The sequence below is a fragment of the Schistocerca gregaria genome, chromosome 4 (genome assembly GCF_023897955.1).
Source record: "Schistocerca gregaria isolate iqSchGreg1 chromosome 4, iqSchGreg1.2, whole genome shotgun sequence".
Classification (NCBI taxonomy): domain Eukaryota; kingdom Metazoa; phylum Arthropoda; class Insecta; order Orthoptera; family Acrididae; genus Schistocerca; species Schistocerca gregaria.
Window position 1 is genome coordinate 692,352,878 of NC_064923.1, and position 16,918 is coordinate 692,369,795.

The 16,918-nt window shown below is 42.8% G+C and overlaps 1 protein-coding gene across 1 annotated transcript in view; it reads left to right on the forward strand.

The window, feature by feature from the left end:
* The window catches only part of LOC126267453 (nephrin-like), a 943,456-nt gene that overhangs the window by 336,588 nt on the left and 589,950 nt on the right, over positions 1 to 16,918 (forward strand). The window contains exon 3 of the mRNA XM_049972720.1: positions 10,412 to 10,620. Coding sequence (XP_049828677.1) covers positions 10,412 to 10,620 — 209 coding nt within the window. The remainder of the gene's footprint in view (positions 1 to 10,411; positions 10,621 to 16,918) is intronic.

The following is a 16,918-nucleotide window of genomic DNA, read 5'->3' on the forward strand; positions in this document are numbered from 1 at the left end:
GTGCTGTTAGTTGGACGAACTGTGATCCTGTTGGCACAGGGAGGTGCTTTACATTGCCAGCGGGGTTGCATGCAAGGAACGCTACGGCGACTGAATGCGTCTGCTGTTTGTGCCTGCCGGGTTGTGCCTCGTGAAATCAGGGGCAACCTGAAACGTGGATTTGGGCCCATCCCCTAACACCAGATGCCAGCATCCACTTCCTGTTGTTTATATATATATATATATATATATATATATATATATATATATATATATATATATATATATATATATATCCAAACTGGTATGAACGGCGTTAGATTCAAATACAGTGGCTGGTTCTGTCATCATTATTCAAGTACTTTCTGTCACGTTTACACGTCACTCCATCCTAATGCGCAGATTCCATACAATAGGTGGAAACTAACACCACTTTGCAGTGATGGTTTAAGACAGCCATAAAGGGTCATATGGCTCAAATGGCTCCTAACGCTATGGGACTGAACATATGAGGTCATCAGTCCCCTAGAACTTAGAACTACTCATACCTAACTAACCTAAGGACATTACACACATCCATACCCGAGGCAGGATTCGAACCTGCGACCGTAGCGGTCTCGCGCTTCCAGACTGAAGCGCCTACAACCGCTCGGCCACCCCGGCCGCCAAAAGGTCATAAGGCAGTCTGCTACCAGTCGTACAACAGTTCGAGAGCTCCAAAACGAATAGTGCGCTCGTTTTAAGGTCAGTGATCTCGGATTCAGCCAACGGTCTTACTGCAGTGTTAAAGACTCTTTCCCTCTAGATGAGCGAATTTATGTGCTGTTCGACCTAGACAGGACTTGGATGGGTGACTGCCCGGGTCAGTCGAGCGTTGTGGATAAGCGAGATACACTCAGTCCTTGTCACGCTACTTGAGGAGCTACGTGATTGAGAAGTAGCAACTCAGGTTACGAAAGGTGACAACGGCTGGGAGAGTTGTGTGCTAACCATGATCTTCTCTATATCCAAATTCAATGACGCTTGTAGGGTGAATATGAGAAGGCGGTCTGTCGGTAACGAGTTTAGTTTTCAAACTTTATTTCAATAGACCATGTACATCATAATTCCTTTTCGGTGATAACCGATTTCTGTCCTCTTGACTTTTATTGCTCATTGGCAAGTCTGTTGGGCTGCCATGAAATACAGTTATCGACAGTCCATCACTTTCTCTCTATTTGTATTGTTCTAGTTTTGTGGGTTCTTTAATCTGTAGAGGTGAAGTTTTACAGTTATCTCCTGATACCGAAGTTTGTTTCTTGTGGTGACAACGTATATATGAGCTCATGAAATTTGCATATTTGTCACTTGCGAAACCAAAACATGCCACACAGACATTGGGTGATAGTCTAAGAAGGTCAAAATCAGTTTCGTCAACGTGATAAAACACTCATTCAAACATAATCTTGACGAATAACACCTGCGGTATATATCTTTTCTCTAGATGTGTTGCCATCCAAAGAGCGTATTTTAGCCACAGTCTCGTGAGTACATCTATCGATCTATACATGTTAATGATGACACAACTTCTAGCTCTTTTACATACTGTTAATTTAGTCTGATACTCAATGGACCGTCTGATTTTATGACCATGTCTTTGTAAGTCATGCGTCTTGGAAGGGAATGGTCTTAGTTGCTTAAAATTACAGTGGTCATATCAGCGCACACTCCGCTGCGGAGTGAAAATCTCATTCTGGAAACATCCCCCAGGCTGTGGCTAAGCCATGTCTCCGCAGTACCCTTTCTTTCAGGAATGCTAGTTCTGCAAGGTTCGCAGGAGAGCTTCTGTAAAGTTTGGAAGGTAGGAGACGAGGTACTGGTAGAAGTAAAGCTTAGAGGAGCGGGCGTGAGTCGTGATTCGGTAGCTCAAATGGTAGAGCACTTCCCCGCGAAAGCCAAAGTCCAGAGTTCGAGTCTCGGCCGGGCATCTAGTTTTAATCTGCCAGGAAGTTTCATATCAGCGCACAGTCCGCTGCAGAGTGAAAATCTAATTTCAGTCTGATAGACTGTTGAGAGCAGTTGTCACATTCTTTAATAATGATTTAATTTAAAAAACCTTTTACCCACTAATTACCCCAATAGTGGCTGAATTTTCAAACACGCTGAAACACGTTTTTTCTTCCTTTCTTTATTTTCTGTCTGAGAAATGAAGTACCAATTGTCGTTCCTCTGACATCAAAACTGTCTCAATAGTGAAAAATTTTTAAAAAGTTTTTCACACCCTGTGTCATTCTCTTAGGACTGAAATTTATAAAAATTGCTTCTTAAACGATGCCTGCAGTACAAGATCAACACCATTTGCAAATTCCAAGTGTCTCTCCTTTGCGGTTTAGGCTTGGTGGTGGTGAGTCAGTGAAACAGTCTCGCACTATTTGACACCCAAGGGGGTTAAATTAAAAAAAAAAAAAAACTGTGAAACTGTGGACAGTATACAGTTTTTCGTTTCTAACGTAGAATCGAGATACAGATTTTCATACATTTACCTTCAAAAATATCTTTCATATAACATTTCACGAACTATTTCCACCCTTAAGGGCTGGATTTCCAATAACAGTGAAATACTTATATTTTTATTTCTCAAAGAGAAGGTAAATACAAATTTTCACAGACTTGGCTTCAAAAAGGTTTGTTTAAGGAAATATTTGCATTAAAACTTTCGTCCGCTACTTCCTCCCATAAGTATTGTTTTTTCCAGAAACTGTAAAATGTTTTTTTTTTATTTTCTCAACCAGAATTCAAATTCAAATTTTGATATATTTAGCTATAAAAATGATTTCACAATGAAATATTTCTTATAACGTTTCATCACCTACTTCACCTAATTGGGAGTTGAATTTCCATAAACAGTTGAACAACTATTTTTTTTACTTGTGCCTGAGAAGCCAAATACCAGTTTTCGTAGATGTAGTGTAAAAAAAAGCCTTGACAGTTCTTCGAAAAATCTATTCTTAAACTGTGCCCTCTATAAATTTCAATTTTCTATCCTTAGTGGTTTGGGCTGGTCGATGATGTGTCAGAGAGTGACTGAATCAGTCAACCGGGACATTGCCTTTTATCTTCTCTGTCGTTCTGTTGTTAGCATTCCTTTCGTAGTTTTGATTCTGTAACATAGTCCTCGTAATCGTTTAAGACTTCTGCAAGATCTTTTTGAGAAATACCGGAAACAGCGCACGCTCTCGCAAAGAATAATTCCCGTGGGGTATACCCTGTCGAAATGTGATGAATTGAATTGTATTCAAAAACAGCATATGCGATCAAGGTATAAAAGTCTGCTTGTGTATGACATATGTAATGTGTCAAATTTCTTTAAGGATTGTGTGACTTATTTTAAGTGTTCCATTGGTCTCGTGAAAGCTAAGCTGTCCTCTGAATATTATCATTATGTAATAATTGTGCCAAGCCTTTCCATTGCGTCACAGACTAAGCTATTACCCGTAACACTCTGTCAATACTCAGGGTAATTCAAATTTTATTGCTATATTTCCGAAATACACCTGCTACTGTATCCATGGCGTGCTTCTCAGTGGGTTCAGCTACAAAACATTTCAAATATTTATGTACCTCCGAGGTCTGTTCAAAAAAATTCCAGATCATCCGGAGTTACGCGCCAATAGTGGTTGGATCGCATTTGCAGTTAGCATTGCTCCACACGGCTGTGTTTAATGTGTAACTGCCGGACGTTTCATTTATGTATGTCTGTTAGCTTTTGTTCAGTGCTGCTTTAAGTAGAACGTTGTGTTAAACAGTTCGCAAACTGCGATATGAAAGAGTTAGAGGAGCAACGTGTCTGCATTATATTTTGCGTGAAACTCGAGAAAACGTGTACAGACACTCACCACACGATGCAAAAAGCCTAATGTGATGAGTGCTTAAGCAGAACACTCTGTTACGAGTGGTTCACACGGTTTAAAAATGTCCGGACCGAAGTTCAGGATGACTCTCGTTCAGGACGCCCTCTGACGTCGACCGAAGACACTCAACTCAGGAACGTCAACGTAATTGTTTGTGCCAATCGAAGACAGACTGTCGGAGAGATTGTGACCCCTGCGTGAAAGTGTGAAAAGGAAAGGGCCTGAAATTTGGTGAGACCATTCAAGGGTCTTGCATCACAATAAAGCACCATCGCATTCAACCATGTTGGTGTGTGGGTCTTGCATAGTAACGAAATCACTGTGCAGCCTCACCCCACGAGCTCTCCAGTCCTGGCCCCTAAGGACCTTTTTTAATTCCAAAGTTGATAACCCCATTGAAAGGATGAAGATTTGCACCGGTAGCCGAGATAAAAGAAAATTAGCAGACGGCTCTTCGCGCTATCCAGCAAGAGGCGTTATGTTTACGGCAGTGGAATCGGCATTGGGACTGGTATGTCAAATATGGAGGAGGCTATATCGAAGGTGACCACGCACAATAAGTAGAAGGTAAGCGTAATAAAAAATTTTAAAGTTCCGAAAAACGTAAATTAGTTACAAACTACGGCGTGTCACACTTTATTCAACATCTAAATGTCACTACATATATTCAGATTTAGGTTATGAGATGTATCGATGCTCTCTATGACTTCCTGAATAGCTCAGAAATTGCTTTGGGGTTATTTCCGTACAATGTGTCTTTAACATAAAAAGGAGTCGCATGTGTTCACATCCGGAGAATACGGTGGGAAATCCAGGCTCAAGCCGGTGGTCCCTCAGTATCCCAGAACAAGAATGCGGTCTCCGAAGTGCTCCTCCAGGACGACGAACACTCTGCTGCTCCCATGGGTTAAGCTCCGCCTTGCATGAAACATATCTTGTCTATGTGGGGGTCACTTTGAATAATGGTGTTGAAATCATCTTCCAAAATCTCCACGTACCGTTCGTTAGTCACCCTGCCATCAAGAAATATTGATTCGATTATTCCGTCATTGGTCACTGCACACCCCACAGTCACCCGTTGAGGGTGAAGAGACTTATCGATCTCTAAATTCGGACACTCAGTCCCACAAGTGCGCCAGTTTTGCGTATTGACTAACCCATGCAAATGAATGTGGGCCTAGCCGCTAAAACAAACCATACGTCGTCCCATAATGCCCCGTGGCCAGAAATGCAGTTTGAACGTCCTAATGCAAACAGTTCAGAAGTTCTGACGATTTTATTTCATATAGAGTGAAAAAATTTTAAACTGACAAACTCCGGGAGGTTGTAGGGGTCATCAAAACAAATTTTTTTCCGTAATGTAATTTTTTGCCTATGAGGAGTCTGTATTACGCTCTTCAGTTGTTAGATGCCGTATTACGCTCTTCAGTTGTAGGCAGTTGCTATCCACCAGTGTAGTAGTGCATTGTCTCTGTTTACTAATGGAGTGAGTACACTGATATGGTTGGTGCGTACTACGTAGGGGACCACCACGGACGAGCTGTACAGCGGGTTTATCAACAACAATATCCTAATCGCCATATCCCTCATCATACGATCTTTGTTACTGTGTGCCAACATCTGCGTGAGATTACCTGGACAGGGACGCCGTCACACGGTAAGAACGCTGCAACTTGAAGCTGTCTTGCAGTATGTGGATCGGGATCCTTCCATCAGCACTCGTGCAATTTCACGTAACTTGGGGACGAATCAGACGAATGTAAGAACAGTCCTTCGAGAGCAATTGTTACGTCCATTTCACTAACAGCTGCCCAAAACCTGGAACCAGTTGAATATCCACCCAGAGCACAGTTTTCTCAGTAGTACCTGGAACAGTATAAAATGTGTCCTACATTTCCATCCTCTGTGTTGTTTACCGATGAAGCAACGTTAGGGAGTGATGGAGTCTTCAACATGCACAATTCGCATGTTTGGAGTGAGGATAATCCACATGCCACAGTTACTGGCGCCCATCAAGTGCGGTTCTTCGTTAATGTGTGGGTCTTTGTTGTTGGTGACTGGTTAATCGGACCGTATCTGTTACCTAGGTCATTAAATGGCAGTCCCTATTACAATTTTCTCGCCAGAGCATTGCCATAGTTGCTGGAAGAAGTCACGCTCCCTAAAAGACCACGGATGTGGTTCCATCATGATGGGGTGCCGGCACATTTCAGTCGTCGTGTGCGTCGATTCCTGGACCGACGGTTCCCAGGAACGTGGATTGGCAGAGGTGGTCCTGTACCATGGCCTGCTCGATCCCCAGATCCCACATCTTGTCGAAATCGGGGTCACTTCGGTCTCCAAAACCTCCACGTACCGTTCGGTAGTCACGGTGGCATCAAGGAATATTGCACCGATTATTCCGTCACTGGACACTGCACACCCAACAGTTACCCGTTGGGTGAAGAGACTTCTCGATCGAAAAATGTAGATAGTCAGTTCCCTAAGTGCGCCAGGTTTGCTTATTGACGAACCCATCCAAAGGAAAGTGGGCCTCGACTCTGAACCGACCCATACGTCTTCCCACAATGCCCTGCAGCCAGCTGTGCAGTTTGCACGTCCTAATTCAAACAGTTCATAAGTTATAACGATTTTATTTCATACAGTTCAGTAACTACTACCCAGTACAAACCATACTTTCTCAACATGCATCGTAGTTTGCTCGTTCGAGATAAAGTAACGTTTATGTCTGCAAACTTTTATCTTTTTTTACGCTGCTTATGATAAAAGTAAACGGGTGAATCCTCAGTTGAAACTTCCTGGCTGAGAGGCCGTGGTCGATGAATAAAATTTCCACCAAACATTTCGTCTCCATCTGCGGGAGACATATTTTGAGGTCGCCCGGCTACTGCCACTGACGCTCCAGGTACCCTCGCATTTATAGAGCGCATAGAGGGCACCACCAATCGTCATGTGATGCCGACGGTATGCCTATCTTTGGAAGGCGTCATCATTCTCGATTAAGAGTAATCGATTGTCATTCTGCTGGCGCAACGTCGACATCCATATTTTGTCTAACTTTAAAATTTCCTCTTTTCTATTAAAATTGTTATAATGCTCGTGAATCTGTATTGCTTCTCTATATATGCGCGCATGATAATGGGATGTTCGTACTAGAACGCTTGTCTCTTTAAATTAAAGTTCGTGGTTCCTATCCCTAAAGATATGCTCAGTTATAGCAGGTTTTTCGATGTGTCCTAAGCGATAGTTCCTTTTATGTTCGGCTAAGCGGGTGTTTACACTTCTTTTCTTCTTTTCGTTGTTCCTATATATACTTATCTACAGCTGCATGGAGTGTTGTATACTCCAGGTGTTGCTAGAGGGTGTTGGCAATCTTTTGCAGTTCTTAAAAATTCCTTAATCTTCTTGGTGCGTCTGAATCGCTGAAAAGATGAAAGGCCGCTTGACCTGATGGGATACCAGTTCGATTTTACACAGAGTACGCGAAGGAACTTCCCCCTTCTGGCAGCGGTGTACCGTAATTCTCTAGAAGAGCGTAGCGTTCCATAGGATTGGAAAAGGGCACAGGTCATCCCCGTTTTCAAGAAGGAACGTCGAACAGATATGCAGAACTATAGACGCATATCTCTATCAGTTTTAGAATTTTGGAACACCTATTTTGTTCGAGCATAATGACTTTTCTGGAGACTAGAAATCTACTCTGTAGGTATCAGCATGGGTTTCGAAAAAGACGATCGTGTGAAACCCAGCTCGTGCTTTTCGCCAGCGAGACTTAGAGGACTGTAGACACGGGCTCACAGGTAGAGGCCGTGTTTCTTGACTTCCGCAAGGCGTTCGATACAGTTCCCCACAGTTGTTTAATGAACAAGGTAAGAGCATATGGACTATCAGACCAATTGTGTGATTGGATTGAAGAGTTCCTACGTAACAGAACGCAGCATGTCTTTCTCAATGGAGTGAAGTCTTCCGAAGTAAGAGTGATTTCAGGTGTGCCGCAGGATCGGAAGTTCACTGAGGCTTTTTGCGGACGATGCTGTGGTATATCAAGAGGTTGTAACAATGGAAAATTGAACTGAAATGCACGAGGATCTGCAGCGAATTGACGCATGGTGCAGGGACAGGCAGTTGAATCTCAATTTAGACTAGTGTAATGTGCTGCGAATACATAGAAAGAAAGATCCCTTATCATTTAGCTACAATATAGCAGGTCAGCAACTGGAAGCAGTTAATTCCATAAATTACCTGGGAGTAGGCATTAGGAGTGATTTAAAATGTAATGATCATATAAAGTTGATCGTCGGTAAAGCAGATGCCGGACAGAGATTCATTGAAAGAATCCTAAGGAAATGCAATCCGTAAACAAAGGTAGTAGGTTACAGTACGCTTGTTCGCCCAATGCTTTGCTTGAATACTACTCAGCAGTGTGGGATCCTTACCAGGTAGGGTTGATAGAAGAGATAGAGAAGATCCAATGGAGAGCAGCGCACGTCGTTACAGGATCATTTAGTAATCGCGAAAGCGTTATGGAGATGATAAACTCCAGTGGAAGACTCTGCAGGAGAGACGCTCAATAGCTGTGTACGGGCTTTTTAATAAATTTCGAGAACATACGTTCACCGAGGATTCAAGCAACATATTGCTCACACCTACGTATATCTCGCGAAGAGACCACGAGAATAAAATCAGAGATTAGAGCAACACAGAGGCATACCGACAATCCTTCTTTCCACGAACAATACGAGACTGGAATAGAAGGGACAACCGATAGAGGTAGTCAACGCACCCTCCGCCACACACCGTTAGGTGGCTTGCGGAGTATGCATGTAGATGTAGATATAGAAGATTATTTCGATCCCATAATTGTCCAGAACTTTCCCGATACGGTCCGTGACTTTATTAATGCACGACAGGAAAACTTTTCCAGTAGGTGACAGAGCGAGGTGGAGCAGTGGTTAGCACACTGGACTCGCATTTTGGAGGACGACGGTTCAATCTCGCGTCTGGCCATCCTGATTTAGGTTTTCCGTGATTTCCCTAAATCGCTTCAGGAAATGCCGGGATGGTTCCTTAGAAAGGGCACGGCCGATTTCCTTCCCCATCCTTCCCTAATCCCAGCTAGTGCTCCGTCTCTAATGACCTTGTTGTCGACGGGACGTTAAACAGTAATCTCCTCCTCCTCCTCCTCCAGTAGGTGACAGTTGTTGCTCTTGACTTCTGACTTCTTTTCTCCTTTGATGGAGGGCTCGATCAAATTTTATACCCCGACCACGGCCTCGCAGCCAGGAAGTTCCAACTGAAGACGACAACGGCCGTGAAAGCCTACATTGTATAAATGCGTCATTACTATTTCGGTAACAGAAACTGAACGAATTGGTCTTGTCCTGTAATCCTACTGGCTAGTACCGCCACAACTAGGGATAATTTGCGCACAGTGACTTCACGCAGGCGGCCGAAGTGGCCGAGCGGTTCTAGGCGCTACAGTCTGGAACCGTGCGATCACTACGGTCGCAGGTTCGAATCCTGCCTCTGGCATGAATGTTTGTGATGTCCTTAGGTTACTTAGGTCGAAGTACAGTAGAGCGTCGATTATCCGAAGTAACTGGGGGACACGGGTGTTCGGAAAACTGGTTTGTTCGGATAATCGAACTGTACATGTTTATTTGCCAAAAAGAAGTACTGTACATTAAATTTATTCACAAAAACAGGCATCTCTTTTAGTTTTACAAAATAACCTACAAAGGCAAGTTCATTAGGAATATATAGTATGTGGCACAGTTTATCAAACATACATATATCCATACTACGTACGTATTTTACATGAACAATACACAGAGTTTACAAAATTAAAAGTGGATAATGTGGTTGCAGATTCACCTACTTCTAACCTTTTAATAATCTCGTACTTGTCTCTCATAGAAAGGACAACACGTTTACGTTGAAGCATTTTGTATCGTCAAGTTCACTTCTTCAAGTAGCAGCACACAAGTGGTCATAACAGAGAACAGAAGGTGACTGTTTGCACCGTGAGAAGTTCTTCTTGGGAGCGCGCAATCCTTCAAACTGCGCGGAGCGGCACGCCTCAACTCTAAGCTGGCGCAGCTGTTGCTGTGAACAGCTTTGACAATGCCGCTACTTCTACTGCCAGTGCCAAGCCGACAGAAGTGTGCTGATTGTTGAAACACAGCGACGGGCGGCTTGATCGGTCAGCAGCGCCTTGTGAAGGCCCCATTAGAAGCAATGTTCCGCCAGCAGTGGCCCAGTGCGGCGTCTACTGTGGGAAACTTGGTTAGGGAGTGAGGGGGATAATGGACGGTGGGGTGGGAGAGTAACAGGTGCGAGCGGTTCGGTTAAGCGGTCGTTCGGTTGACCGACGTTCGGATAATCGACGCTCTACCCTATGTAGTTCAGAGTTCTAGGGGACTGATGACCACAGCAGTTAAGTTCCATAGTCCTCAGAGCCTTATGAACCATTTGACTTCACGCAGTGTGGCGTAGCCCAGTGTGTGTGCTAAGGGGCCGCGCCCCGCGTTCTCTGTCGGCAGCGTGGACGCCCGGGAGCGCGACTTCTCGCAGGCGGAGCTGTGGTCGGATGAGCGCGAGCTGGGCCGGCGAGCCTACTTTGTTCGCTCCGGGCAGACGGCGGCTCTGGCGTTGGACCAGACGCTGCCGCGAGACCAGGCCACATACCGCTGCCGCGTCGACTTCCGCATCGCGCAGACGCGCAACACGCGCGTCAACCTCACCGTCATCGGTGAGTACTACAACCTCTCATTTCTCACTTACTCCCTGTCCGGCAATGAACAGGTAAGAAGAGATCGCTACCTCTATGTTCTTCGTACAATTGGTTGGTTGTTTTGGGGGAAGAGACCAAACAGCTATGTCATCGGTCTCACCGGACTAGGGAAGGACGGGGAAGGAAGGCGGCCGTGCCCTTTCAAAGGAACCATCTCAGCATTTGCCCGGAGCTATTTAGGGATATCACGGGAAACGTAAATCAGGATGGCCGGACGCGGGATTGAACCGTCGTCCTCCCGAATGCGAGGTCTTCTTCGTACAGGGACAGTGAAAGACGATTTTTTTTTTTTTCATTTCGAACGGAGGAACCAGATACAAATGTTCATACATTTAGCTTAAAAAATGTCTTCACAGTGAAATATTATCATATAATATTTCACCAACTATTTCCACCCTTAAGGGCTGAATTTCCAGTAACAGTGAAACACGTGTATTTTTATTTCTCAAAGGGAAGGTAGATACAAATTTTCACTGACTTGGCTTCAAAAATGTTTGCATAATGAAATAATTCCATAAAAACTTTCGTCCGCAACTTCATCCCAAAAGGGTTGTTTTTTTCCAAAACCAGTAAAATGTGTTTTCTTTATTTTTCAACCGGAGGTCAGTTTCCAATTTTGAGAGATTTAGCTTTAAAAATGACTTCACAATGAAATATTTGTTATAACGTTTCATCCCGTATTTCACCTAATTGGAAGTTTCAATGTTCTATCCTCAGTGGTTTGGGCTGGTCGATGATGTGTCAGAGTGACTCAATCAGTCATCCGGGACATTGGGTTTAATATCTAGAGATTATGTTCTCCGGTGCACTGTTGTTAGCTTTCCTTTCGTTGTTTCGATTCTGTAACATAGTCATCGTAATCGCTTAAGGCTTCTGCAAGATATTTTTGAAAAATACCGGAAACAGCACACGCTCTCTCAAAGAAGAAATTACGTGGACCGAGCGAGGTGGCGCAGTGGTTAGACACTGGACTCGCATTTGGGAGGACGATAGTTAAATCCTGCATGCGGCCATCCAGATTTATGTTTTCCGTAATTTCCCTAAATCGTTCCAGGCAAATGCCAGGATGGTTCCTTTGAAAAGGCACGGCCGACTTCCTTCCCCGTCCTTCCCTAATCCAATGAGACAGATGACCTCGCTGTCTGGTCTCCTTCCCCAAACAATCCAACCAATCTGAACCAAAAAATCTTGTGGGGTATACCCTGTCGAAATGTGAGGAATTGTACTGTATACAAATACAGCATATGCAATCTAGGTAATGTAATCTGCTTGTGTATAGCATATGTAACGTGTCAATGTTTCTTTAAGGGTTCTGTGACTGCTTTTAAGTGATCCATTGGTTTCAGGATGGTACGCTGTCCTTACAATTTCATCATAATGTCATAATGTGCAAAGCCTTTCCACTGCGTCACTGACCAAGCTACTCCCAATAGCACTTCGCAATACTCTGGGTAATCCACATCTTAATTCGGTATTTCCTTAATTCACCTGCTACCGAAACCACGTCGTGCTTCTCAGTGTTTTCAGCTACAACAAATTTCAAACACATATCTCTCCAACGTCTGTTCAAAAAATTCCGGAACATCTAGAGCTACGCGCCAATGGAGCGTTGGAGCGAAGGGCAGTTAGCATCCCTACACACGCCTGTGTTTAATGTGTAACTGCAGGAAGTTTCATTGCTGTATGTTCTCCGTACAGGGCCCCACGACCACAACTGAAGGCGACAGTTTTCCTCTTACGTGCATTATTATAATTCCAGTCTGGGATCAAAATGTCTTGTAACATGAGCGGAAGATGGCTTGTTATGATGCTGCGATACATGTGTGCATTCAGTGTTGCGTCTGTGAAAAAAGGGCTGATGAAGCTTGTAAAGTTGATGCATTAAGTTGTTCTGAAAGTGGTGCTGATATTCAAGATAATAATAACGGGTTAAAAGCTGTGAGCTACCTCGGGAAATTATCCTTGCATTACTGAGCAACAGTTTCACCAGGTATCCAGTCTAGTTTACCAAACTCCCAACCAAACTAACATTAATTATAATCTTTTAATAGTCATCTTACGACAACCGTTGATATACATAAAGAAATAAATCAGTTTATACTTGGACATTTACTTTAACATTGATCATTGTTCCGTTAAAATTTCAGCATATTAAACTTGATTCATAACTAAACTGGTGCCTTATTTAAGATTGTGAAAATGTGAGATTGTAATCTTATAGAACACATCAAATATGGAGCCAAGATTGGGAAACTGTATACAATACTGCATTCAAAAAATATCACACAAAGAAGGTGGAAACATATGCAAGAGGAAATTAACCACAACCAAGCGATTCAATTTTCACCCAAAGAATTTGCAGTCGTAGTGCAATGCTGTCCGCCATGAAATTGCCACACACTAGTAAACTAAATTCGTACTAACTGTCTGTGAAATCTTCTGGAGAAGAACAGCTGATGGCTACTTTGATGATTACACCACATGCTTCATGTGGTCAACATGGTATACACAAAGTGTATGACTCCACAATAATTGATAATTAAAACAAATTACATTGAAACGCAGTTTACAGAAGAAAAACCTCCAACTGGTTACTATCGTCATACTATTAAACTGATGGTCAAACAATTATAAAAGCATGTGGTACTGGTCTCATACAGTACTCCCCACATGGATTGAACATAAAGAAAAGTTGCTATATTGCAAAATATTGTCAAGACGAGACGTTATAATCTCACTCGCATTCGCAGTTAAGATTGATGATCTTATTTAGAGTTACAGATCATCAACACGTGGTTCCTCTTTGCTCACAAAGTAGTGACAAATCAACTACCGAAAGATAATCTGATTTTCACACTCGAATTTGACTGTGTTCAAAGTTATGATAACAGAACATAATTTACATCTAAATCTGAAACAAAGGTGATAAAATTTTCAGTTAAACTGAACTTAAGAAATCCATTGTCCTACGGACTTAGCAGAAACGCGCTTAGCCGGAGATTTTACCACTACAAACGCTCGCTGCGGACAGACTGCCATGGGCCCCTACTGAGGGTGCCTCACAGATACAAACGGAAGTGACCCGAGAGGCAGCTTCCTACGCCAACATGACAAGGGACGGACAGGACCATACCGGGAATAGAAACCTTTTTGCTTTTAGAAAGTGTACCTACCTGTTCTGACGTTGGTATTACTGTTCTCTAGCAGACAGGCGTGTCTGCTACCATCAAGCATGCAACTAGAAATACATTTGCTCATTCATCCTTTCACACAGAAGGGAAGGGGGATGACAGTATCTTATCATATACACTATATAAAACAAAGCGCATGAAGGTTCCTTATGAGTCTGTGTGACATGAATTACATATAAACTATGTTTAAAGTGTAGCAGTGTGACAGATCGTTCCTGTTTATGTGTCAAAATAACACATTCCACTGCTTAGTCTCCTCCCAGAAAGAGTCAGAAACACCACAGTAAATTTAGAAGTGAAATTTATGCCGTAAATGACAACAGTCTTATGAAATTAACATGAAAGGTATCCAACAGAGACCTTTCAAGCTGGTGGTTCAATATCCCAAACCACACTTTTACGCAAAATATCGGGAATACGATATATCGATATTTAAAGATTCATCATTTCGTCTGTAGATATATAGAAGAAATATATCGGTGTATAGAAATATGCATGGAAATGATATCAACATACCTGCATATAAAGATATCGGATCCACATTGCGTGTACTGCGGGTTTATAGGTGAGTATTTGTGAACTGATTTATTATTAAAGATTCTTTATATCAACAAGTTAGTAGCCTGCCTATCCCCCTTAGAGTACCAACTGAAAGGGAAACGATGCGCGTTCACGCTTGGCGGTAACCACTTTGCTAACAATGGTAACTGCATATAGGTGGCACAATAGAAGGTATCCGAAGGATCCGTCGTTCGGTTTCGTCACATATCAGGTCTTTTCTTTTATTTCAATTTTTCCCGCCAACGCCAGCGATTTAGCAGTTGTAGTGTCAGAATTCTGTGGTGAACCTGAAAGTACAGTTTCTGTCGGTAGAGCCGAGCGTCGGTTGTATCAGCATTTCCCCTCACACGCCGCGGGGAGTAGCCAGGCGGTCTCAGGCGCCTTGTCACGGCCGCGCGGCTCTCCACGTGGGAGGTTCGAGTCCTCCCTCGGGCGTGTGTGTGTGTGTGTGTGTGTGTTGTCCTTCACGGAAGTTCGTTTAAGTAAGATTAAGTAAGATTAAGTAAGATTAACCTCAGCAGTTTGGTCCCATAAGACCATAAGACCGCGCAACCGCTAAGAAATCAGGTTCGACTCCTGCCTCGGGTATGGATGTGTGTGATGTCCTTAGGTTAGTTAAGTTTAAGTAGTTCTAAGTTCTTGGGGACTGATGACCTCAGAATTTAAGTCCTATAGTGCTCAGAGCCATTTTTACCATTTTCTTCAAAATTTTCAGCAACAGATTTTGAAGTATGCCGATGTGAATAAATAGCACACTAGTTGCTTTAAAATTGTCACAACTGGTGCGCCATTTCTTCGCATCGGCAACATTGGATATATTGATATTCCATTCACACCGCCCTCCCTCCCCCCACTCCAGTACAATAGGAATGAATGTAAAATTATGTTCTACTACAGTTTCAAAAAGCTTAAAAAATATTTACCGGAAATTTTGAAAAAAATTAAATGAAATATAAATATTGGCGCTCGGTATCGCCATAATCGTAACGGTACATGGAAGTGCTTGGTGACGAAATGTTGCCATATACATCGATATTTTAGGTGGAAGTATCGATATATCGCCGTTTTAACAACAACCCTAATTTACATTCCATGGCCGCTGACGTTCCACCTGATGAGGCCACTGGGAATTCTCAACAGACGAATAGTGCACGACTCGGCTGTTTAGCTGGCCATGATTGGTATGGCTTCATCACTAAACAAGATAAGTAATATATCTGGAGTATCCTGTCTTAAAGCCGATGTACAGAAGTTAGCACGAGTCTTATAATCGTTTCCATGCATGTCTTGATGGAGAGAGATGTGATAGGTGAAACGTCCCCTTAGAAAAATTATACATGATTGTGCTTAAAGTGACACACCATTTTTTTTAGCGCAACGCAATCTGACTTTCAATAATCCCTACAAAAGAATAGCCCTGTTTAACATTAACCTATACCTTTCACAAATCACTTACCTCACAAAAATCTTCGTTACTCGAACTACTGCAATACAGCGAGCACCACTACTGCCAGATAAATAAAAGATTTAAACTACGGAAGGCACTAACTACTGATAGGTATAGTTAGCAAATGAAAGATTTTAATAGAGAACAAACAATGTATTTACCTTAATAGTGTTCAAAAGTGATAATGTATATAGCAGTTCATGACATCCATTCTTACAAATTTCAAAACTCCGCCATCTCTCTCCCCACATCCACCACTGCTGGCGGCTCACCTCCAACTGCGCAACGCTACGCGCTGGTCACATCCAGCTGCCGCTGCCCAACACTACAATGGCAGACAACAATGCAAACCAGCCACAGACTGCACACAGCACAGCCAGTGATTTTCATACAGAGCTCTACGTGGCGGCGGCGTTGCCAATGTAAGAACCTAAACAGCCTACTTACATAGGGCTTCAACTTATGTCGATGGACAATGGTAGGACACTTGCGTGACTAATGATGCCACATTCACGTGCAATTGTGCGGGAGCTAAGTGTAACAATAACAGCAAGAACATTAATTTCCTCCCTCTTTTTTATCGTTTATTTCCTTGCGTTACGTTGTCTGTGTGTTACAGTATAACATTCACGTAACTGGTTGAAGAGATTGACAAATAATTCGTTTGCAGGGAGGGATATCTAGCCACCAAATAATTACTAAAATTCCAGTTGAAACGTTCAGACGTCATTTATTTTGCACAATTCTCTACCAGTTCGTTCAACGACAGTTATCGTACTTATCTGTCGATGTGGACTTGCTTCTCGACGAAAATTTTCGAACGAGTTATTATTGTGAGACATTTTTACGTACTGCTGTGGGCTTAAAGAGCACATTACTTTTCTTAAAATTACGGTATACCATTCCAGCCCTTTATGCCAGCTATATATCATACTGGGTATTTACCGAAACTAATAGCGAAATGATCAAAATAAATGACAGCTGAATGTTTCACCATGAATTTTAGCAATGATAAATAACTTCCTAGATGGATCACGTCTATTGGGGTATATTGCCA